This window comes from Anser anser, assembly GCF_964211835.1.
Source record: "Anser anser genome assembly, chromosome: 11".
Lineage (NCBI taxonomy): Eukaryota > Metazoa > Chordata > Aves > Anseriformes > Anatidae > Anser > Anser anser.
In genome coordinates, this window is record NC_139732.1 from 22,578,102 (window position 1) to 22,600,894 (window position 22,793).

A 22,793-nucleotide genomic window follows, 5' to 3' on the forward strand; every position below is an offset into this window, starting at 1 on the left:
GCCATGCAGAGCATCGGGGCCGCTGGAAGAGAAACCTTAACAAGTACCAGGAAAAATTGGGTGAGAAGCACGGGCCTCTGGCCCATCAGATAGCGGCGGTTTTTGGATCGCCCTGCAGCCCAGGTTGCTCCCCGGGCGTTGCTCGCTGCGGGGCGGACGCAGCCCAACCTTGCTACGAGACCCTGGGGAATCCCCGGGCTGTGCCGGACCTGGCCGAATTGCTGGAGAATCGGGGGGGGGGGCTTTGCTGGGAGGGGGGGGATGACCTCAATGTATGGCTTGGGCACCTCCAACATATGGTTTGGGCACCCCCAGTTGGCGATGCCATAGCCGGGAGTGGATGCGGCGCTCCTTGAGGGTGGGTTTCCCAGGGCACACCTGCTCGCCGTGCAGCCCTTTGCCTCTCGTCTGTGAATTTTGGGCTGGTTTGGGGGCAAAGAGGGAGCTTTGGGATTTTGAGGCAGCTGCGCCACCCCAAAGAAGCAATACCCAGAGTTCATCTCCCTGCTTGCGACGTGATCGGCGAGCGTCCCGGCGAGGTTTCGCACACCAGGAGCGCTGCTTTGGGCCCACGTAGTCCTGGTGGCAAGCCTCAGCTGGCCGATTTGGGATTTTTTTGTTTCGGTTTTAATTTGGGGATGACTTTGGGGTCAGCGTAGGGATGAGGAGGAGCTTGAAGGATGCGGTGGAAACGGAGAACAGGGCTGCTCTCTGCTCTCCAGCGGCTCACCCCACGGCTGCACCCGTGGTCCTGCCATGCCAAGCGCTGACACCGGGGAGCTGGGGACACCGGGGGGGTCCCCGGGCTGCGTGGGCACAGGGGGGACACCTTGGGGACACCGTGGTGCTCCCCCACTCCCGGGCTCTGCGGTCACCGCGAGCTGTTGGGCGATTATCGGCGAGGCGTGGGGACGTGGTCAGCCCTCAGTCCCCAGCTCACCGAGCGCCGTCGTTCAGCCCGACAGTGGCAGATATGTTTTATTTTAAGAAAATAAATAAAATAAGCTTCTGGACTTTGATGCGTGCTGATAAAATTAAAAAAAAAAAAAGAAAACCAGAAGCGAGCGCTGGTCGCCCCCAGCTCGCACGTGCGCGCGGTCACAGCGGCGCTGGCAGCTCGCAGGCGGTGGCCGGGACCCACTTCCACAGGACTCCTCCTCCTCCTCTTCCTCCTCCTCCTCCTCCCCGCTCGCAGAGCTGGTGGGAAAGTCTGGATCTGTTGCTATTTTCTATCTGTTATCGAGGCCTCTTATCGCTTTGCTCTTGTCTGCATGCCTGCTTTTGGAGCGTCCAGGGTCTCTGTCTTGGCAGCCTGGAAAAGTCCCCCCTCCTTTTTTTCTTTTTTTTTTTTCCCCCTTTTATTTAATTTACCAGATAAGTGCAAGGCATTGAGAAAAGGTTTATTGTTCCTGTGCTGGGAGAACCTTAATTGGAGTGGAATGATCAAATCATTACCTGAGTAATGGTGATTTTCCCAATGCTGGAGAAGCCCCTCGGAGCCATCCCGCTCGCCGGGGCGCACGGCCGCTTGCTCCCCTCTTTGCTGGGGACCAGTTTTGGGGCTCAGCGCCCGGACGTGGCCCCGTGGGTGCAGGTTTGGTGGTGGGATGGGGGGGTCCTGGCCCCCATCCCGGGAGGGGAGTGGTGGCGGAGCAGGGACGGGCCAGGCGCTGGCACCTGAGTGACTTGGGTTAATGCGAGTTCTTACAATTGCTGTAATTTTTTAAAAAAATCCCTCCTTGTTATCAGAAAAAAAAAAAAAGAGAGAGAGAAGGAGGGAGGAGAAGAAGAGTTAATCGCCAAGCGGAGTATCTTGGACCGGAGCATTTTTTGGCTCTTCCCCTCTCTGTAAAGCCAGCCTCAGTAATTCAGTTTTAAAGCATGAAAAAAGGGAGTTGATGAAATTCCACTATCAGCACTGAACCAATATGCAAAATATCTCGCCGAAAATCAAATAGCTATTATGTTTTCATTTCCATTTCAGCGTATTTGCTTAATGAAGAATAGACAGATCAGGCAAGCCGAGGGAGGCTGTGTGCGGTGATAACTGTGCAGGGCTTCCAGCAATCCCGGAGAAATGACGCTCTGCTCCCTGCTCCGCCGCTCGCTCTCCCTCTCTCCTGTTTTTTTTTTTTCCTCTTTTTTTTTTAAAAAAACTAGCCAGTATTTCCTTTAACCCAGCTGGCCGTGGTGCTTTATTCCCCTGGGGATGGGTGGGCTGGGGCAGGGCTGCTCACAGGGGCACGCTGGATGCGGGGATGCGTCCTTGGTGACATGGGCGCACGTGGCCGGCACGGGTGCCACCTGTCCCCCTGTGTCCCCATCCCCGTGGGCGCCCTGTGCCAGTGCGTTACCCAACAACAAGGTTTTATAGGCTTGGTTCCCTCTACAACACCTCTCGGGGTGGGTGGTGGGTGCCACGGGGCACCCCGTTGGGCACCCTGGGGCGAGTGGCACGCGCGGCCCCGTCCCCGTCCCGTCCCACCCCGGCCGTGCTGGCAGTGCAGGCACGAGTCGGGTTAACTTTATCAGGAGCCCGAGAGCCGCGAAGGCGTGAAAGAAAAAATTAGCCTAACAATGTTTCATTTACAGCGAGAGAAACGATTTGTTAGCCGGCGATTGTTTCTGAATATTATCAGAGTCTTTTTAATTGTGCTGGAACTGAAATTAGCAGAATTAGAATAAATTGCCTTCCCTTCTCCGGCAGCCTCTTTATTCACGCTCATTGTTGTCTGCTTTGTATAGATTATGGGCCCTTTGTTCTCCCGGTGTAAATATCCCTGCCTGGAGTCACGGAGAGCGGCTGAGGTCTGCGCGCAGCCGCCCGCCGCGCTTCCCCCTGCCCCGGGTGCCGGGGCGATGCCGGGGGCTTGGCCGCCCGGTGCCCGCCGCGTGCCGGGGAGCGTGCCGGCACGAGCTGCCTGCCGGCCGCCTTCCTCCCTCCCTCCCTCCCTTCCTCCTTTCGGCCCCGTGGGATGCTGAGTTGCCATGGCAATGGCAGCGTGCCGAGGGCTGCGGGGTACCCGCGGCGCATCCTGCACCCACCCGCCCCCTGCTCCCCGTTTCCCGGTGCGGGGAGCCGTGGGGGATGCGCAATGGGGACCCCGCTCGCTTCCGGGGCTCGTTCCCCCAGCCCCATGTCCTGGGGGGGGAACCAGGCATCCCCCAGGGGACACCCTGGAGCAAGGCAGTGGCTCTTTAGCCCCCATTTGTGGGGGGACAGGGGACACCAGTGACATGCTGGCCAGTGTGGGGGGTTACCCATCCTGTGCCATGCGGAGCCGTAGTGTGTCCCTCTCCGTGCCACCGGGACAGCACCCCTATCCCACCCTGCATCTTCTGCGCCCCCGAGCATCCCTCAAAGCAAGCTGGGGAGGGCTCCGGGGCTCTGTCCCCCACTGACCCCCCCTCTCTGTGTTTCGCAGGTTCCCTGGGAGCAATGGAGGAAGGCGAGGACGCCCCGGCGGGGCAGAAGAGCCCCTCGGAGAGGGAAGGGGCCGCCTCGGATCAGGAGGGCTCTGCCGAGCGCGACGCCTCCAGTCCCCCCAGCAGCGAAGGTGAGAAGCATGTCAGGGGCTTCCATTTGCTCCCAGTAGCGTGGGCTCAGCTGCTGGTGCTTGGTGTTAATTAGCTAATGAAGCATTCCCTGCCCCATCATTAGCGGGAGGGGTTAAGTAAGACCCAGGTGGGCCTTGGGTGCTCCATCCCGCTGCCTGGCGTGGCCCTGGGATGATGGCCAGGAGCAAGGATGCTCTTTGGTGGGCTCCTGTGGCCCTTCCCCAGCACGGAGGGGACCCTAGCAGCTGGAGCTGGGGACAAGCAGGAGCAATTTCGGCTCTCCCGGGGGCAGGAAAGTGCTGGGGGGGGGTCGCACACCAGGCTGCTGGAAACCAAAGGTAGGCTGGGTTGCTGGCTGCCGGCGAGCACCATCACCCCAAATCCATTCCAGCACCTTTCACCTCCCCCCGATGGCTGCGTGGGAGGGACGGGGGGACACGGAGGGACCCTCGGGGCTGGCGTCCGACGTGACATCGGTGGGGCCGGGGCCGGAGCCCCCGCTGTGCCGTTGCTGCCTGCTTCCTGCCCGCGCCGCCGCCGCCTGCCTGCCGCCGCTCCGCGCCCCACCCCGGGGCGGCCGCGTTTCAGGGCCGGGCTGCCGCGGTCCCCAGATATCCTTTAAGTTCCTTCCTGTGGAGGTGGGGGCAAATCCTAATCAGTTAATGTTTGCAGCGCCCTGCGAGATAACGGCGGCGGGGCAAGGCTAATGGAGCCGGCCGGGAAGGAGCCGAGGCTCCCGGGAAGCGCCCGAACCCCAAAAGCGCGGGGTCGGCCCCGCCAACGGGGCCCCAAGGGGACCGAGGTCGGGGCAGGAGGGCAGGGGTGGCCGGAGGCAAACTTTGCTCGGCAGCGCGGGGAGCGAGCGGCGTTATCTGATGGGGGAGCGGGGCTGGGGGCGAGGGAGCTGGGAGCCCGGGCGCGGAGCTGCACCTGGCACTAGCCTGGCTTGATAAAGAGGTGATAGCAGAGATAACGCCGAGCAGCAATAACGGCCACTAAAGCTTTCAGCGAGATGGATAAAAATCAATATGCCAGGCACTTTGATTTATAGCCAAAAATAATAGGACTTTTATACCCGGTGATTGATTTATTTGATGTTAATCATCGCGCTTATCACCTGTATTAATAATCTCCAATGCCGGTGACGTCACCCCTGGGTGTTCGCTCTGGCGCCTATCGATTGGGCTCCGCGCTGGTTATCCGCCCGGGACGCGAAGGCAAACATGTACTTTGGGCGCTAATCTTCCACACTGTCATATGCAGATAGGCCTTATCTGCTGCATCTCCAACAGCAGTTAATGGAGAAAATAATTGTTATCAAGTTGCTATGAGTACGCCACAAATAGAGCCGTGACGGGAGCGGGACCGAACCGGGTGACGCGGGGCCCTCGGTGCTGAGGGGGTGGCGGCAGAGCGGGGTGTCCCCCAGGGCCGGCAGGGTGTTTTGGTGGCCCCTTTGGTGTGGGATGAGGGGCGCCGGGGTCTTTGGGTTGTCCAGGGGGACCCCGTGTGGACCTGGCTGCGGCCATGGCTTGGCGATTTTGGGGCGCGAGCCCCGTGTGCGTCCTCGCCCCGGTGCATCGCGGCTGCGGCGCTCCTGCCCTCCGCGGGCGACTGCCTCTGAAGTTCCCCGCGCGTGACCTTGTGCCTCCCCTCTCCTGCTGCAGAGGCAGAGTCGAAAGACGTCCCAGAGAGTCCGAAGGAGCCCGAGAAACCGGATCCTGGAGAAAATCCACAGGAGCCGAACTCTTGGAATGGGCCAGGTGAGTCCCCGGCCGGTCACCGTGCTGCGTCCTGGGAGCGGGCTGCGGCTGGAGGCATCGGGGTGTTCTCCTCCAGGGAGGGTGGTGGGGCTGAGACTTGGGCACGCTGCGAGCACCGAGACTTCTGCTGGGACAGGAGATGCAGGAGGTGATGGTCACCTTCTCCCACATCCCTCGGGTCTGTAAAAACCATGCCAGGAGCAGCCGGGCTGGAGGCAGCGCGGGCATCGCGCACCCTGGTGCAGGGAGGGCTCTGTCCTGCACCGCCACGCGCTGGCGAGGCCACTTCGCAAACATTCTGGCAACCACAAGAGCGAAGCTCGAGTGGTTTCACGATGCTTATCAAAACCCCAAGCAGCGAATAGAGCCAACTATCTCCCTGCTGGCATCTCTGCGCCGGGCTGCGCGGAGCCGCGGGGGCCGGCTAGCCCTGTGGGTGCCCCGCGCCCTATCGCACCGCTATCTCCAAACCTCTGCGCCGATGGGTTTAGGGTCGGGGCTCCTCCACAGATTGGGTCTGCGGGCACGTGCCCGCCGGGGCTGGCAGCAGCACGGCGAGCCCGATGGGTGCATGTGCCACATTTCGGTGCCCCAAGCACGCTGCGGGTGCTGAGCAGCCCCCGTGTCCCCTCGGCAGCCCCGGGGGCCGTTTTGGCAGCGGCGCGTTTCCTCCCCGCCGCACATGACGGGAAGGGGTGACCTCGGTGCTGGATAGCGATCGCCCTTCGCCGCTGATCCCAGCCTGGTGATGGGGACGGCTGGCGCAGGGGACGCGCTGCGTCCCGTGGGCACCCAGGCGGGCTGGGCGATGGAGAGCCCTGGGAAGGGCCGGCGGCCAGCACACGTGTGCCGGCAGCTGCCGAAATCCCCACGGCACGGGGGAGAGCGATGGGGCGCCCGGCCCCGCTCCCCATCCCGTGCCAGCCGAGGGGAAGCGCGCGCCGGCCCCGCTGATATCCCCGTCCCTTCCTGCACGGCCGGCAGGAAGGAGCTGCGAGGCTCCAGCTCCTCTTTATCTGCTCCCCGGCCCTTTGTCCCCGTGACCGCAGGGCTCCCCGCTCCTGCGCTGCCATCCCCGTGGTTGCGATGCCTCGCTGGGGACCTTCTTCCCCTCCTAAAAGCAAACCTTCCCATCCCATCTGTGTGGCCAAAGCGAGCTCCAGCTCCATCCCCTTGGCCCACCGCAGGGTTTCCTACAAGTGGAACCGTGCGGGGGTCGTACCGGGGCGCTCGGGAGGATGCTGCCCGGCCGGACCCCTCGCCGCGGGCTCCCCAAAACGAGCGGCGCGCGGTGCGAAGCCTCCGCTCCGGCCCTGCCTCCCCTTCCCCCCTCAACCAGCGCGGGTTATTTGCATTCTTTATGTAAAAGAGATTTTATTATCGCCTTCTCCCAGCCCATCTCTATTCTGGTAATTGGAGTGGTATTAATTTCTGTGTGGCTGGGAGTTGATGGCGGTCCGGCGATGCTGCAGCGATAGGGTGTTCCTTTCGCACCAACCGCCGCGATAGCCCGTCTATCAGGCGCTCTGCAGGCTCTGCACTTATCAGGGATGGAGCTGGCAAAAAGGGAAACTCTGAGCAGCCTGAATTTTCTTTTTATCTGGCAGGATCCGCCGTATGTCAGCAATGGCAGCCGCGAAGATGCGGCCGGGAGAAGGGGGGTGGCGGGCGCAAGGCTGCTCCCGGGCGCCTTTGTTCGCGCCCCGCGGGGTCTCGGGGGGCCGGGGGGCTTTGTGCTTAGGGTCTGCAAACCCCCTGCCCTCCGGGCACGCGTAATGGGTGCTCGGTGGGCACGCTGCCCTGCAGGTGCTCCCAGCTTGGGATATTTTTCCCAGGGGCTCATGAGTCCCCAGGGTGGCACAGCAGCGTGGAGATGTCACCCCCGTCCCCTCGCTGCTGTCCCTCCGCGCTGCAGCACCCGTGGGGGGACTCTCTCTGGGTCTCCTTGGCCCCGTGGGGCAGGAGGAGGATTTTTTTTTTTTTTTTTTTTTATCTTTGAAATGACCTTGTTCGCCAGGGTGGGCTGGCTGCTCGCAGCTCTGATATGCAAATAGCTGATACCATAATCTATAATCCTCAACTTGGGAGCGTTTACAGATGTGCGGGGCTGTTTCGGTGGCCGTGCCGGAGGGGGGCTGCTCCCCGGCCACGGTTTTGGTGGCTTCATCTCGCTTTTAGACGCTTTCTGAAGAGGTGCTGGGAGGGGAACGCCGGTGCCCGTGCCCGCCGGCGGCGAGCGGGGTCAGAGGGGGGGACTTGGCGCCCACTCGCGTCCCCCAAAACCGTCCCGTTATCGGCGCTCTCCCCTGCCCCGGCTTTCCATCTCGCCCACTCGTCGTCGTTAGCCTTGGAGCTGGGCCCGTGATGAGGACTTTGGGAGCACCTGCGGCCTCGGCTCCTCTCCAGCAGGGAGAGCTGGGGCCGTGGGACTGTCCCCTCCTGCCCCGAGCCAGCCTGGCCATGCCCAGCCGCACATCCCGGAGGGGTACGGCGAGATGCTCTGAGAAACGCCGCGAACTTGGTATCGGCGTTGGGGGGGGGGCGGGAGAGCAGGGGAGAGCAGAGCCACGAGCGAGGGCCAGGCAGCTCAACCTCAATATTAGACACTGGAGAATCCCCACTGGGACGCCGGGTAGAGCGAAGCTTTTTGCTGCAGGAGAGGAGGGGACCCCACAGTGGCGCAGCCTCGACCTCACGGCACCGGTGTCGTGTCCCCCCGTCCCCCCCCCCACCCCCTTCCCCGAAAACCACGACCCCGGGGCAGCCGCCCCCGCCTCCTCCCTGGCACGCCGCCGCCGATAGCGATCAGGCACCACACCAAAGGGGCCTTATCGCCTGCCCACATCCCCCCGGCGCTGCCACGGCGCCCAGGTACGGTGCCCGCTGCCCCCTCCGCGGTGCCAGCGCTCGGGGAGCCCCGGGGTGGGGGGCGGGGGCGGGCGCTTTGCCCCCGTCCCGGTGTCGGGGCACGCGGGACCCCATCGATGTTTCGCTGAGCCCCAGCGTCCCGCCGCTGCCCCGGCTCTTCGGGGTTCATTTCGCTGTCTCCGAGCTGTGACAATGATTTCGGGTTCGTTACAGAGCAACGCTCAGGTCTGCCTCCCCCGCGCACCCCAAATCCCGCCTCGCGCGCCCACCCCGTGCAGTACCAGCCCCAGCACGGGGTGGGGGAAATTTTATTATTATTATTATTTTGCGCCGCATCTAATTAAAACTGCAAACTTTTTTTTTTTTTCTTTTCCCCCTTTCCTCCCCCCGCCCTCCCCTTTCCCGTTTGCCTCCCTCTCTTGTTCGGTTGTGTTTATCTGCACCCTGACTCCTGTCTGAATAATCTCTCGCAGCCTGGAGCTTGTGTGCAAACCTCAAGGTTTATTATCGGGGCGAGCAGGGCACGGCGAGGAGGGACGGCTCGTCCTGACGGACAGCCCCGCACCCCGCCGCGCTCCCCCTTCCCCTCCGCGCTGGTATGTGTGGGTGGGAAAAATTATTCCAGCTATTTCTCTTTATCATCCCGAGCCGGGCCGAGCGGCAGATAGGCGTGTTTGTGGTAGATTGCCGGGGAGAGAGGGGGCGCAGGGCACAAGTTGGGGGTCCTGGGGACCCCCCGCCCTGCCCAGCCTGTGCCTGCTGGAGGCAAAGCCAAGCCCCGTGCCGGCACCGAAGGCAGCGGGATGCTTGGTGGCAGGGCTGGGGATGGTCCCAGCGATGCTGGGGACGCTTGTGCTGGTTTGGGGACACGGAGGGGGGCCTGCAGGGTGCAGCACCCTGCCGGGGTTGGGGACGCTGCAGGGCGGAGGGATGCTGAGGACGGTGTGGGGAGGGATGCTGAGGACGGTTTGGGGACACCTCTGGGTGGACGGACGTAGATCTGCCCCGTACACTGGCCCAAGTCCCTCTGCTCCCCATTTCCATCTCACGTTGGCTTCCTTCCTCCCCCCAGCTCCCCACGGCACCCCCCTGTTCCCCTCTGCCCTGTCTGGGCAGCACTGGGGGGGTCCCAGTTAGCCCCAAGTTGGGGGACGGAGCAGGGACAAAGGGCCCCCAGAGGTGCCAAACCCTGGCACAAGGCTCCGGCCGCCCCTCGCTGGGGGGACCCCGAAAGTTTCCCTCCTCCCGGCCCTCTGTGAGCACTTTCTGTGTCCCTACGATTATTTCTACCCTCCCCAGAGCCCAGCTCGGTGCAACAAAGAGCCGGGGGGCTGCGGGGCCGATCATATCCTGGCTGGGAGGGCACCCATTCAGCTCTGAAATGAGCCGCGATAGCATCTCACGCCAGGGCAGCCGCTATTGTCTGCGGGGGGAAAAAAGGGGGGGGGGGGCCCCGCTGTGCCTTTGTGTCCCCGTCCCTCTCCTCCAGCTCTCCCTCGTGCCACCCCCTCCAGAGGGATGGGGACCCCTTGTCCCCGCGTCCCCGTGCGTTTGCGGGACGCAGCAACACCCCGAAAGCAAATGTCTCGGGGAGCCTTATCGGGCCGCATCCTGCTGGGGCAGGGCGCCCCGGCCGCGGGGGGTACCGGGGAACCGCGTGGCACCGCCACGGCGCCTGCCAGCTGCGGGCCAGCTGGCGAGCGGGGCTCAGCACCCTTCCTTCACCCCCCCCCCCCCTCACCCCATAAAGCACCCGCTGCGCTGCTCGGGGCAGGTAACAGCTCCTCCATTAAGCGGGGTCAGGGTTCGGCGCGATAAGGGCTCGCCGGTGTTCCGCGGCGAAAAATCAATACGCGGCGAGCGATGGTGCGGGGCGATAAGGGCAGAAAAATCCCCCACCACCACCACCACCACCACCCCAGCGGCAGGGGGAAGGAGGGGAGGTGCGTGAGGCCCAGACCCCGAAGCTGGGGGGCCACTCAGCATCCCCCCGCGGCTCAGGGCTGTCCCGCGGTGCCCCCGGGATCAGCGGGAGAGGGGCGAGAGCGTCCCGAGCCGCCCGTCCTCGCCCGCTCTAATTTAAGCCCCGCTCGCTCCTTTTGTTGTTCCCAAGGCTGCCCTGATTACTCGAGCACCCGGGACAGCAAAGCCGGGATAATCTCCTTAGCCCCTTTGGAGAGATTTCCCTTTGTGAGCGGAGGTGAAGAGTGGAGATGCGGCGTGTTGGCGGCTTAAGACTCTTCCCAATCGGCTCCCTCCATCTTATCGGCGCGGTGCCATCACATCATTGCGCTAGTTGAGTTGTCAGGATTTATTCCTTCCGACGCCTTCCAGCCTTCGAAAAACAGCAGCCGGGGGGGGGGGGGGCGTGCGTGCGGCGCCGGGGCTGGGGGCTCGGGGGGCTCCTCTTTTCCCCCCGCCTCCATTTTCCCAGCTGGGATGCTCCCGGGAGGCCGGGTACCAAGAGATGGGTGGACGGACGGACGGATGGACTCACCCTCCTCTCTGGGGGTCCCCGAGCCCTGAGGACAGCAAACGGGCAGGCGTGGGACCCCTTTGTCCCCCTGCTCTGTTTTTCTGGAACTAGGGGTGTCTCATTTGGGGTGGGGGCTGGCATTGGGGCCCCCAGGCCTGGCAGCCCCCCGGGGGCCGGGGCGCAGTATTAATAGGACGGCTGCGTGGTGCTGCCGGTGCTGGGAAGCGGTCTCATGACTCCCTGATAGCTGTATTTATCCAGATAGTATCCAGGCAGCTGCAAACACTGCGGAGTCCTCGCATCGGAGATCCCGTCCCGGGGCAGATCCGATTCTTTAGGGTTTGGTTAAAGCGTCGCGGGTACGTTCGGGGCGAGGGGATGGAGGCCCCGGGACGTGGGAGCCTTTTGGGGTGGGACCAGCCCTTCTCTCCTGCTCGCTCCTGGTGGAAAATCGGACGTGTGTGTGTGCACACGCGTGTGTGGGGGTGTGCGTTTGCACCTCCTGAGCACCCAGGAGCCAGCGTGGGTCACGGCGCCGCCTCCTCACCCCCCTGCTGCCCTCGCGCCATGGATGTCCCTTGCCACAAGGATGCCCGCGGTTTTCCCCTTGCAAGCGGGCCGTTGCAGGCCGTGCCATGGCCGCGGGGACACCGCCGTGCGTCGCCTCGCGTCCTGACCCCCCTGGGACCCCGGCCCCAGACTGGCCTGGGTGCCCCGGGAGCTTTCTCTTTCATTTACCGGCCGATAGACGGCAGCGGTGCGGTGACGGGATTAATCTTTGCTCCCCGGCAGAGCTCAGGCTATTTCTCCGAAATCTCTCGATGAGGAGATAAGGCGAGGCGAAGGGCCGGGGTGAGCGGGAGCTGCTGGCCCCTGGGCAAACACCGGGGCGAGGGGAGCAGCCCCACTTTTCTGCCAGCCTCAGGGGATGGATTCTCCCCGAGCGGCACCGCTGTCCTCTTGCCGTGGGGGCCCCGTGCTGTGCCCAGCAGGTGCCCCCATTGGGACCAAACCCCCCCACCCCCCGGTGTTATTTTTTTTCCTTCCTTCCTTTCTGCTGCTTTTCCTGACCCGAAGCCAGCAGCCCCATCCCTGCCCGAGGTGGTTAATCATCTCGGAGATGAGAATTCCTGCGATAACGGCGGGGCCGCCCGCGGGGTACCGCCTCGCCGGGAACCGATGGCGAGATTAGATAACGGGGTCGGTTGTGTTACCCCGCGGGGTGGTGACACCGAGCGCCGGTGGCGAGGGCAGCGCAGGGCACCCGCACTTTGCTCCCTGGGGCCGCCGGGCTCTGCGCACCGGTCACCTCCCGCGGCCCCGTGGCGTGGCACCGCCGGGGTCCCGGCACGTCCCCGGTCCCTGCCGCGGCGCTTTGAGGACGGGGCGATTTGGCTGAATTTGGGGCTGTCGGGGCTGGCTTCCTGCGTGGACGGGGCCACCTGTGGGTGGCTGTCCCCGTTCGGGGACGCTGCGTGTGTGCTCGGCTTGGGTGACATCCCCAAGGCCACCTGCGTTCCATTTTTTTCCCGTTATTTCCCCTGTGCCAGGCGATGCAAAGCGCAACGATGCTGTGTGTTTGTTTTGGGAAGAACGTGTTTTTTTTTTTTTTCTCCTCTCTCCGGGTGTTGTTGGCCGCCTCGGTGAGGAGCGTGGGGACAGGCACCCAGCTGGGTGCCCCCCTGTCACCCCGTGTCCCTACAGCAGTGGGTTACCCCGCAAACGGGGGCACAGCCGGTTCCAGCAGCATCCCAAATCCTGCACAGGGTGCGGGCACAAATCCATCCAGAGAGCCTCAGCCACCAGCACCGGGCTCAGCGCCGCCAGGAGCCCCGCTTTGGCCCAGCCCCACGCTGAATTTTTGGGGGCCGCGGGCGGATGCGCCCCGCTGCGGCGTGCCCGGTGGCGGGGCCGGCTCTATTTTTGTCCCCCCGTCTGGAACGGTTTTCTCTTTATCAGCGCCTGTGTGTTTTCTCTGCTGGGGATTGATACACAGAAGATGAAGTGCTCTGACATGGGAAGTGTCAGGCGAACGCGCTTATCGCGGAGACGTGGTCTCCTGACCCAAACGCCGCTGATTAGCACTGAGACGGGGGGAGGGGGGCAAAAGGGGGGGGGGCAATGGGGGTAAGGATGTGGCAGTTGGGCTGGGACAGGGACCCGTTCCCCAGGGGCACCCAGGCAAAAGCCAGAGGTGAGCTAAAGCCGGGCAGAGCCCATGGGGAGCGCCGGAGGGGGGCCAATGCAGCCCGGGGGTGCTGTCCCGGGGCCGGGCTGGTGATGGAGGCGGCTCAAGGGACCCCCCAAGCCCACACCAGCGGCTTTGGGAGCCAGCAAGAGCCGGCTGCTGGCAATAACTGGGTGCTGGAAGTGCGAATTGGTGGGCAGCGGGGTGCCGGGGAGGAGCAGCCCCCGTGGGGTCGTGGAGAGGGACGTACCCGTTGGCATGCCTCAGACCTTTGGGACCTTCAGCAACTTTGCGGACCTTTTCTCCCATCCAACCCTGCCAGATGGTGTTTTTTTCCCCAAGGGGCGTCAGCTGCGCCCCTGGGATGTGCTCAGAGCCAGGGCAGCACAAGGCTTCCTCGCCCACCCCCCCGGATGGAGGGGACTCGAGGTGACACCGTGGGGCTGGGCGCTCGCAGGCACCTCCGCCCCGCGCTCAGCACCCAGCCCTCCCGGTGGCTCACCTGAAATAACCCCGGCGCAGAGAGGATCCGGATGTCAGCCCGGCTAATAAACGCATCAGATTCCAATCTCTGCAGCCACGGGATCGTTTTATCCTCCCCGCGTTCCTAGCCCTGAAAGCAATTTGCCTCCAAACGAGCGCAGCCTCCTCCCCGCCCACGGGACCCGCGCGTTGCAGCGGTGCCCTCGGAGCGCGCAGCGAGCGCAGGAGCTGGGCACCAATGTCCCCGTGGACACGTGGCTGGCTTTTGGGGAACCCCAGAGCGGCCCTGGGAGCCCCGTACTGCTGGTGGCACCCATGGGTGGCTCCCTGTCCTCGGGGAGCATCCTTTGTCCCAGGGTGAAGCATCCAGCCCCTTCCCGTGGCGCTGCGTGGCGAGGGGCAGCCGGCGCGCGTCCATCCGAGTATTGGTTACCTGCCATCTTATCTGCGCCCCGAAAGACAAAGGCACAGTTAAAACATTTTAGAGCAGCCTTCATAGTGTATTAACGTGTTATCTAACCCATTAAACCAGAGCCTTATCAGATAATCAAAGCCATTAAGCCCTGAAGCTGCTGCGACTTTGGGTGCGGGGATGGGAAGCGCTCCTTCCGCTCCGCCGCGGCACCGAGCCCGGACCCCCGGCGCGGGCGTGCAGGGACCGAGAGGTGCCCTCGGGGCTCTCCCGGCTTTGGGGCTGTGGTTTCGGCCGGTTGGGCGCTCCAGCCCTGCTTCGGTTTTCCCCCAAAACCAGCCTGAAAGAAACCTTCCTGTTCTTAACGCCTCCCAGGCACCCTTTGGGAAAGGGATCGGGATGGGGATGGGGACGGGGCGGCCTTCGGTGCCAGGGCCCGGCTGATGTCGTGTTTCTCTCCGCAGATGAGCTGGAGCTGGCGGTGCGGGATGGGGAGCAGCGGGTGCAAGCCCGCCGGAGCCTCCCCGAGGGCTTCTCCTGGGGCCCTTTCCAGGGCAGCATCCACAGCGAGCCGGCATCGCCAGGGCACGGCGAGACGGTAAGGGGGGCGCTGACGGGGAAGGGGGAAACCCACAGCAGTGAGCGGTTTGGGGAGAGGAATCGTTGGGGGGGGGATTTTCCCTGCACCTGCGCTGAGCTCCCTGACCCCGTGGGAATCACCCGGCTGCTTTTGGGTACCCGGGGCGCTCGCCTCGCCCTCACACGTCCACTTTGCACCATGGCTGCAACACACGGCTGTTAAAACACCGGCCTGACGCGTGCCCACGTTGACACCCCCAGGCTGCCAGGGGTCCCTTCCCCTCCAGGCACAGCTCCTGGCGCTGCCCATCTGAGCTCGGAGCATCCCCGAGGGTTGGGGACGGCAGCACCCAGCGGGGCGCTGGCGGTCGCATCCCGTCCCCCCCCCGGTGTCACTTGTGCCACGAGCAGGCTGCTCACCGGCACGCACGTGCTTGCGGGGGAGATGGGGCTCGGGGTGATTTGGGGCTCAGAGGGGAGCCCGGCGGCCACGGGGACAAGCGGAGAGAGGTGGCAAGGAGCGGGGTGGCACCCTTTGGGATTTCAGCCGGTTTAGTGCCTGAGCCTCGCGGTTTGGTGTTGTGCTGGAGCCATGCTGCTGGCGCCTCGTGCCTGCTCCGGGGGTGAACATCGGTGTGGGTGTGCACGGGTGTGCCGTAGGCCCTGGGGCTCCTCACGGCCGCATCCTTCCCCTCTGCCCCCTCCCCGGAGCCGTGCGAGGGCAGCTCCAGCGCAGGGTCCTCGCAGCCGGGGCTCTCATCTTGGCTCCATCCCCACCTCCTCCTCCTCCTCGCTCCCTCACTCCTTTTTTTTCTCTATATATTTTTTTTTTTTTTTAGCTCAGGCCCGTTTGTCTTTGCCGAATTAAATCCTTGATTAACCCTTATCTGCCCAGTTTGGCTCCCTATCTCCCGGTTGGCGCCGTGTGTCCAGACACCCGGTACAGGATGATTGATTTCTTAAAGATATGCGCGGCTTTTCTCTGATACTTCATTTATTGTCTAAATATTTTTGCTCCCATTTCAGCAGCTCCCTTATCGAGCCGGGCTGATGATTCCCAGCCCTGCTTTCCTCCACCGCTCGCCTCCCTCCCTATCTCTGCTCGGGGGAAGCGAGGAAGGGATCGCAGCCCCATCCCCGATAGGGGCTGTCGCCCTTGGGTCCCTTCGCCTTTGTTGCTGGCGGCAGGGGGGTTGGGGGGGGGGGCAAAGGGGGTGTCCCCAAATGCCAGCTCGCGACTGGAGATTTAGTGGGGACTTGGGGACATCGAGTGGCTTCTGTGCGTCTTTGGCCAGGGACGTGGCTTGCGCCCATCATGGTAGGGATCGGGGTGGAGGTGATGGAGGAGCAGGATGGCTGCGGGTCCCACGGGGCTCCCCAAAATGCCCTCATTCAGGAGGGTGCACAACCCCTCTGGCAGTGCCGGCTGTAAGGGGGCAGCGCTCGGTGCCTGTCCCGCGTCCCCCCAGCCCACCTGGCCCTATGGAGGGCAGGGGGGTGATGGTGGGCAGCGCGGGGCTGCCCCGATAACACCAGCCGGGGCGGATGCGGCGCAGATAGGGTTTCCGATGGTTATCGGGGCCGGTTCAGCGCGGAGACACTGACCTCTTTGTTCGAGGGAAAACAAGGGAGGTTTCTCAGCGCGGGCTGGGGGGCCGTGGCCGGGATGGGCAGCTCACTCCGCGGCCACGAAGGGGAGATGGGGAGGGTGCACCGGGGTGCTGCGAGCACCCTGGGGTGCTGCGGGGCTCCGTGGGGAGCAGCACCTGCGCGGGGGCACCGCGGCTCCTCCGTGCGCGCAGGAAATCTGCAAAGCAACAGCTGAAGCCTCGCGGGGGGGAGCCTATGCTGTGCCCCCCCCTGCTCTCCAGAGCCGCTTTCTGCAGCATCAGCAGCTGCGGGCAGGCGCCGCGTGTGCACCGGCGCGGCGTGCACGCGTGCGTGCGAGCCCGTGTGCGTGTGTGTGCGCGCACGCGCGTGCGCTTTATCACGCTGCGAGCACTCGGCTCCTCGCAGCGATAAGGCCCAAACCGGCTGAGACTGTCAGTCTGAGTTTGAGGGTTTAGAAATATTGGGACGAATAATTAGATTTCATATCGTTACCGCGGCAGCCATCGGAGGATCAGGCAGATTAATTTCCAACCCCCTCCCTTGCTCCCCCCCCCTTCCTCGCGCATTAATATTCATTAGAGATGCAGGAAGGCAGAGCCGGGCGCAACGCTGGCACGGGCAGAGCGGGGCACGCTGCCGTGCCCCCCAGCCCCGCTGTCCCCACGCTGTCCCCACGCTCACCCACGTCTCTCCCTGCCCGCAGCAGAGCCCGCCCGTGACGCTGGTGCTGGGGGACGAGAGCTGCTGGCTGTCCCGCCTGCCCCTCGTGCCCGGAGAGCCTGACGCCAACGCCGTCATCTACAGGAAAGGTTGGTACCTGCCGGGGGGGGGGCACAGCCACGGGTGCTGCAAGGGGTTGGTGGTGCAAGATGCGGCGTGATACGCAGCGCAGGCAGTACTGCCCGCTGTGGTGCATGCACCTTGCAAGCCTCGCCGCAAGCCTTACTGCCGGTGGTGGTGCAAAGATGTGCAGGTGTTGGTGCAATGCTCGGTGCGAGCATCGCTGCCAGCAGTGCTGCAAGTCAGTGCAAGTAATACTGCAAGCAGTGGTGCACCGCAGTGCGAGTAATACTGCAGGCACTGGTGCAAGACTTAGTGCAAGGATTAACGCAAGCATTGCTGCAAGACCCAGTGCAAGCAGTACTGCAAGCGTTGGGGCAAGATTCAGTGCGATGCTCGGTGCAAGCAGTACTGCAAGCAGTGGGGCAAGATTCAGTGCGGGCAGTACTGCAAGCGTTGGTGCAAGGCTGAATGCACTCATTACTGCAAGCATTGGTGCAAGTCAGCGCAAGTATTGGTGCGCTACCCAGTGCGAGCAGTTCTGCAAGCGTTGCTGCAAGGCTTAGCGCAAGCATTGGTGCAAGGTTCCGTGCAATACTCACTCGGTGCATGCAGTACTGCAAGCGTTGGTGCTGGACTCACTGCACGCGTTACTGCCAGCGTTGGTGCAGTCAGTGCAAGTACTGGTGCGCTACTCCGTGCGAGCAGTTGTGCGAGCGCGGCTGCAAGGCTCAGCGCAAGCACTGGTGCAAGATTCCGTGCAATGCTCACTCGGTGCAGGCAGCACTGCACGTGTCGGTGCAGGACTGAGCGCAAGCACCCTTGGCGGCATCAGGGCTGTGCCAGGCAGCGCGGCTCAGGCGCGGGCTGACACCGCCACCTCCAGGCAAGCCGGGGCTCAGCCGCGGCCGGGGGAACGCGCCGAGCTGCTGATGGGGACCCAGGGTCCGGGCTGGGTGACGCTAACTGCTCGCCCTTGCTCCCCCAGATGAAGCCGTGTGGTGCAGGACCACGCGCGCCGTGCGGGAGGACGAGCCCGTGTGCGCCTTCGTGGTGGCCGAGCCGCCGGCCATCCCCAGCCAGGCGCTGAAAGCGGAGCCCGGCGACTCGCCCTACCCGGCCGCGCTGCACTCCGACATCCAGCTGCTGCCCCAGCAGGCCGGCATGGCCGCCATCCTGGCCACCGCCGTGGTCAACAGTGAGTCCCCGGGGCTGGGGGGCACGGCGGGGGCTCGGGGCGACGCTGGCCGAGGGGTCCCCGGCCACCCGGCGGGGCGCAGCATCCCCGCGCTCGCCCCATCCCCTCCCGCCCGTCCCTTCCCTCCGCAGAGGACGTCTTCCCGTGCAAGGACTGCGGGATCTGGTACCGGAGCGAGCGCAACCTGCAAGCCCACCTGATGTACTACTGCGCCAGCCGGCAGAGCTCGGGCTCGCCCGCCGTGGACGAGAAGCCCAAGGAGACGTACCCCAACGAGCGCGTCTGCCCCTTCCCGCAGTGCAAGAAGAGCTGCCCCAGCGCCAGCTCCCTGGAAATCCACATGCGGAGCCACAGCGGTACGGCACGGGGACACCGAGGGTCCCAGGATGGAGGGGGGGGGGGCAGGGAGGTTGCACGGTCACCAGTTAGATGAGGGTCCCCCCGCCCCAGTTAGGGCACCGGTTTGGGGCAGCGCCCTGCAGCTGGTGCTCGGTTGCAAAGCATAAATACGGAGCGGGCACGCTGCATGCTGGCTGTGGCACAGGGGGTGTCCCCGCCGTCCCCGTCCCTCGGCGCTGAGGTGTCTGCCCGTCTGTCTTGCAGGGGAGCGGCCGTTCGTCTGCCTGATCTGCCTGTCCGCGTTCACCACCAAAGCCAACTGCGAGCGGCACCTGAAGGTGCACACCGACACCCTCAACGGTGAGTTAGGGCCGCCTGGCGTCCTCCCGGGGCCATCCGTCCCCTGTGGGTCCTGGGGACGGCGGCACCAGGGGATGGCACTGATGGGGACAGGGCCCCCCCCCCCCAATCCCCTCCATGCCCCTGCAATCCCTTGCAGGCGTCTGCCACAGCTGCGGCTTCATCTCCACCACGCGGGACATCCTCTACAGCCACCTGGTCACCAACCACATGATTTGCCAGCCGGGCTCCAAGGGAGAGGTGTACTCGCCAGCACCGGCGCTGCCCAACGCCAAACCCCTCGCCCCCGGTGAGTACGGGACGGGGGACGTGTGCCAGCACCCCCGCCGAAGCCTGGCGTCGCCCCACTGAGGGCTGCGTCCCCGCACGGCTCCAGCCATGGGGTGGGGATGCTCGGACCCCCACCCCCCAGCTCCTCTAACACCTCTCTCGCCCTGGCAGGGCTGAGCCAGCCGAACAACCCACCCGTGCTGAAGTGCAGCCTGCCGGCCTTCCTGCCCGAGGGGCTGCCGGCCCTGCCGCAGCACGTGGTGCTGCACGGCCCCCTGCCCGCCGTCCTGCCCGGCCCCGACGCCCCCCCGCAGCCCGCATCGCCCCCCGACGCCGCAACGGGGCCCCCGGCCTCTGAGGTGCAGAACGGCGAGGTCAGAGCCCCTGCTGGCGAAGGGCCGTCCTCCTCCTCCTCCTCTTCCTCCTCTTCCTCCTCCGGCGAGCCCGTCCGCATCAAGGAGGAGCCCGCCGACAGCCCGCTGAGCGAGGCGGAGGCGCCAAAAAGCGGGGAGGGGGCCGGCAGCCCCGGCTCAGAGCCAGAAGCCGGCTCCCGAGCCTCGTCCCCCCGCAGCCTCCCCGCAGGGAAGGTGAAGTCGGAGCTGGCCAGCCCCACGCCGGGCTCCAGCCCCGTGCCCAGCGAGCCGGGGACGGGCACGGCGGGAGGCACCGTCTTCCTGCCCCAGTACCTCTTCGGCCACGAGGCCGCCGCGGTGGTGCCGCAGGCGTCGGAGATCCTGGCGAAGATGTCGGAGCTGGTGCACAGCCGGCTGAAGCAGGGCCACGGCGCGGTGCCGCCCGCCCTCTTCACCGGCACGCCGGTGCCCAAAGGCGCCACGTGCTTCGAGTGCGAGATCACCTTCAACAACATCAACAACTACTACGTGCACAAGCGCCTCTACTGCTCCAGCCGGCACCTGGCCGAGGACAGCCCCCCCGGCGTGCGCAAGCTCAAACCCCCGCCCGGGGCACCCAAGGGTCCCGCAGCCCCGGGGACGCTGCTGGCCCCTCCGCCGGGCGAGGGGCAGGGGCCGCCCGCGGGGGACGGGGACGGGGGCCGCGCCGCCACGCCGCCGCCGGCAGCCCCCCCGGAGGAGGGCAAAGCGGGGTCCCCCGAGGCGGAGGCGGCGTCGGGGCGGTGCAGCGAGGACAGCCAGAGCCCCGGCAGCTCGGCGGGGGACGAGGGGGACGAGGACCCCAGCAAGACGCTGTGCGAGGCGTGCAACATCCGCTTCAGCCGCCACGAGACCTACGTGGTGCACAAGCGCTTCTACTGCGCCTCGCGCCACGACCCGCCGCTGCGCCGCCCCGGCCTCACCAAGGTCCCCTTCCTGCCCCAGCCCCCCCGCACCCGCAAACGCCGCAAGCTCTACGAGATCCACGGGGCCGAGCCGGCGCCTCCTGCAGCGCCCGAGCCCAAGGCACCGGGGGCCGCCCCGTCGCCCAGCTCCAGCCCCGACGCCGACGGCCCCATCGACCTGAGCAAGAAGCCGCGGCGGCGAGGCGAGCCCGCGCCGGCCCCGCTGCTGCCGCTGGCCGACTACCACGAGTGCACCGCCTGCCGCATCAGCTTCAACAGCCTCGACAGCTACCTGGCCCACAAGAAGTACTCGTGCCCCGCCACCTCGCTGCAGCCCGGCGCCCTGGAGCACCTGCAGAAGATCAAGGGGGCCGTGCCCGCCGTGCTCAAGGGTGGCCGCAGCCCCGACGGCGCCGGCGAAGGGGAGAAGACGGCGCCGACGGGGAGCCCCGGGGGTCCCCCCAAGGCACTGGCTCTGCCGCCCGCCTACCCCGGGGCATCGGGGGGGGACTCGCTGCAGCGGTACCCCAAGGGTGCCAAGGTGCCCCTCTCCGTCTGCCCCTACTGCCCGCTCAACGGGGCCGTCAAGGGAGACCTCATCGAGCACTTCCGAAACGCCCACGGGCTCTTCGTGGCCAAACCGGTGGCGGCGGCCGGGCACGGGCTCGCCGATACCCCAACGCCCGGAGGGGGGGGCGGCGGCAGGACGCCCGAGCCCCCCGCCGCTTCACCCCCCCGCCCGCCCGCTCCCCCCCCCCGCCTCCGCCGGGACAGCTTCAACGGCAAGGAGGCTCGGGACCCCCCCACCAACGGCAGCCCCCGGCCCCCCGCCTCGCCCCGGCCCCCCGCTTCGCCCGCCGCCCCCGAGGCGCTGCGGGAGGGGCCCCGCGAGCCCCCCACGCCCCCCGCCTACACGGACAGGGGGGTGCAGACCCCCCCGGCCAAGGCGGTGGCCAGCCCCTTGCCCAACGGCAACCACAGGTACTGTCGCCTCTGCAACATCAAGTTCAGCAGCCTCTCCACCTTCATCGCGCACAAGAAGTACTACTGCTCGTCCCACGCGGCCGAGCACGTCAAGTAGAGTCGGGTGCCCACCCCCCCCGACCCCCCCCAGCCTCGTTTCGGGGGGGGTTTTTTGGGAAAAGGAGCGGCCGGGGTGGGGGGCGCCCACCGTGCCGGGGGACCCCGCGGACCGAGGGATGGTTGTGGAGGTGCGCCCAGCACCGCGGTGCCTGGCGCCGTGCCCGTTGCAGGGGTCCGTTTGGGGCGATGGGGGCGGGCGGACCCTTGGAGGGGGGGTGGAGGATTAAGGTTGGGGGGTCCACGGACCCTTGGGTGCCCCCAGACCTCGCCCCGAATCCCTCTGAAGCGGGGACAAGCGGCCAGAGGGGTTCCTGCACATCCAAGGCGCGAGGACCTGAAGACATCGGGGTGTGGGCGGAGGGGGCGGACCCCCCCGGCCCTACAAAGCCCCCTACCTCAGCCCCATCACCCTCCTCTGCCCCGTGCTGCAGGGAAACTGAGGCAGGGGGGGGGCTCTGCCCTGGGCAGACACTACAGGGACCGGGGGGGGGGGTGGGGGGGGGCACAACCGGCCCCTGGGCCAGGAGAGCACTGAAGGCGAGAGCGAAGCTGCCCTGCGAGCTGTGTGTATACGTGTGTACAGAAATAAATCCCTCTAACACCGCCACGCTGCCGCCTCCCTGCGGGGGGGAGTAGGGGTTGGGGGCCTGGGGGGCAGCCCCCACCCCCCGTGGGGCAGCAGGTGCAGGGATGGAGGCTGGCAGCTCGTTAATTAGCTGGTTAACGAAGGGGAGAAGCTGCCGTGGAAGGAGGGATCTGCCTTCGTTTCCTGTGCCGGAGCCCCAAAGCTGGGGTCCCCAGGTGAGCGTTTTTGGGGTCTGGGGTGCTCGGGGTCGGTGTCCGTGGTGGCACGAGCAGGAGGTGGCCGCGTCCCCGCTCCCCTGGGGCTGGGGGGGCAGCGGGCAGCCAGCTCGGGGCCACCCCAGCCAAGGGGCTGGGGACACCTGAGCCACCCTCCCCAATTAAATCCTAATTACATGGGACAACCACAAGAGGAGCCTGGAGGGGTTAATGGGGTTCTCCTCCATCCACGGTGAGGTTTGGGAGGCCCTGGGGGGGATGCGCGTACCCCCACCCCGCCATGCACAGCTTCTTTCCCCTCCCCAGCACGGCACGGCTTACACCCCTGCAGGGAGGGGGCCTGATCCTGCCCCCCAGGTTGATGTAACCCCATACCCTGTTTTGTGGTTGAACGGGGTGGCCCCGGAGCCACCGGGCACCTGGGGTCCCCGTGGGGCCAGGAGCCCTCACAGGGCTTCCTAAGGCTTCAGCTGCCCCCCAAGCCCTGCAGGGGGAGGCAAGATACCACCTCCCCCCCCCAAAAAAAAAGGGGTGATGCAAGGATCCCTCGTGGGAGCCCAGCCTGGGGCAATCCTACAGCAGCAGCTCCCCGGGGGGCTTCTTGCACCACCATCCCCCCCCCCCTTGCCCCGTGCCCTCTTGCACCAGCGCCTGGCCCAGCCCCGTGCCAAGCGGGGGGAACGGCCAACAGCCCCCCCCCCATTCCTCCATCCAGGGAGGGGAAAGG

General features: G+C 65.5%; 1 protein-coding gene across 3 annotated transcripts in view; it reads left to right on the plus strand.

The window, feature by feature from the left end:
* Positions 1–22,651, plus strand: part of ZFPM1 (zinc finger protein, FOG family member 1) — a 33,182-nt gene extending 10,531 nt beyond the window's left edge. Inside the window, exons 2-10 of one of the 3 annotated variants that reach the window (XM_083794885.1) lie at positions 3,426–3,557; positions 5,226–5,321; positions 14,213–14,346; positions 16,642–16,747; positions 17,707–17,916; positions 18,048–18,272; positions 18,520–18,615; positions 18,755–18,904; positions 19,057–22,651. In XM_083794885.1, the coding sequence (XP_083651011.1) occupies positions 3,426–3,557; positions 5,226–5,321; positions 14,213–14,346; positions 16,642–16,747; positions 17,707–17,916; positions 18,048–18,272; positions 18,520–18,615; positions 18,755–18,904; positions 19,057–21,263 (3,356 nt within the window). In that variant the 3' untranslated portion in view covers positions 21,264–22,651. Of the gene's footprint in view, positions 1–3,425; positions 3,558–3,686; positions 3,897–5,225; positions 5,322–14,212; positions 14,347–16,641; positions 16,748–17,706; positions 17,917–18,047; positions 18,273–18,519; positions 18,616–18,754; positions 18,905–19,056 lie in introns of those variants that run through there. The other 2 variants (XM_083794886.1, XM_083794887.1) reach the window with 2 other exon arrangements.
* The last annotated feature ends 142 nt before the right edge of the window (positions 22,652–22,793 follow it).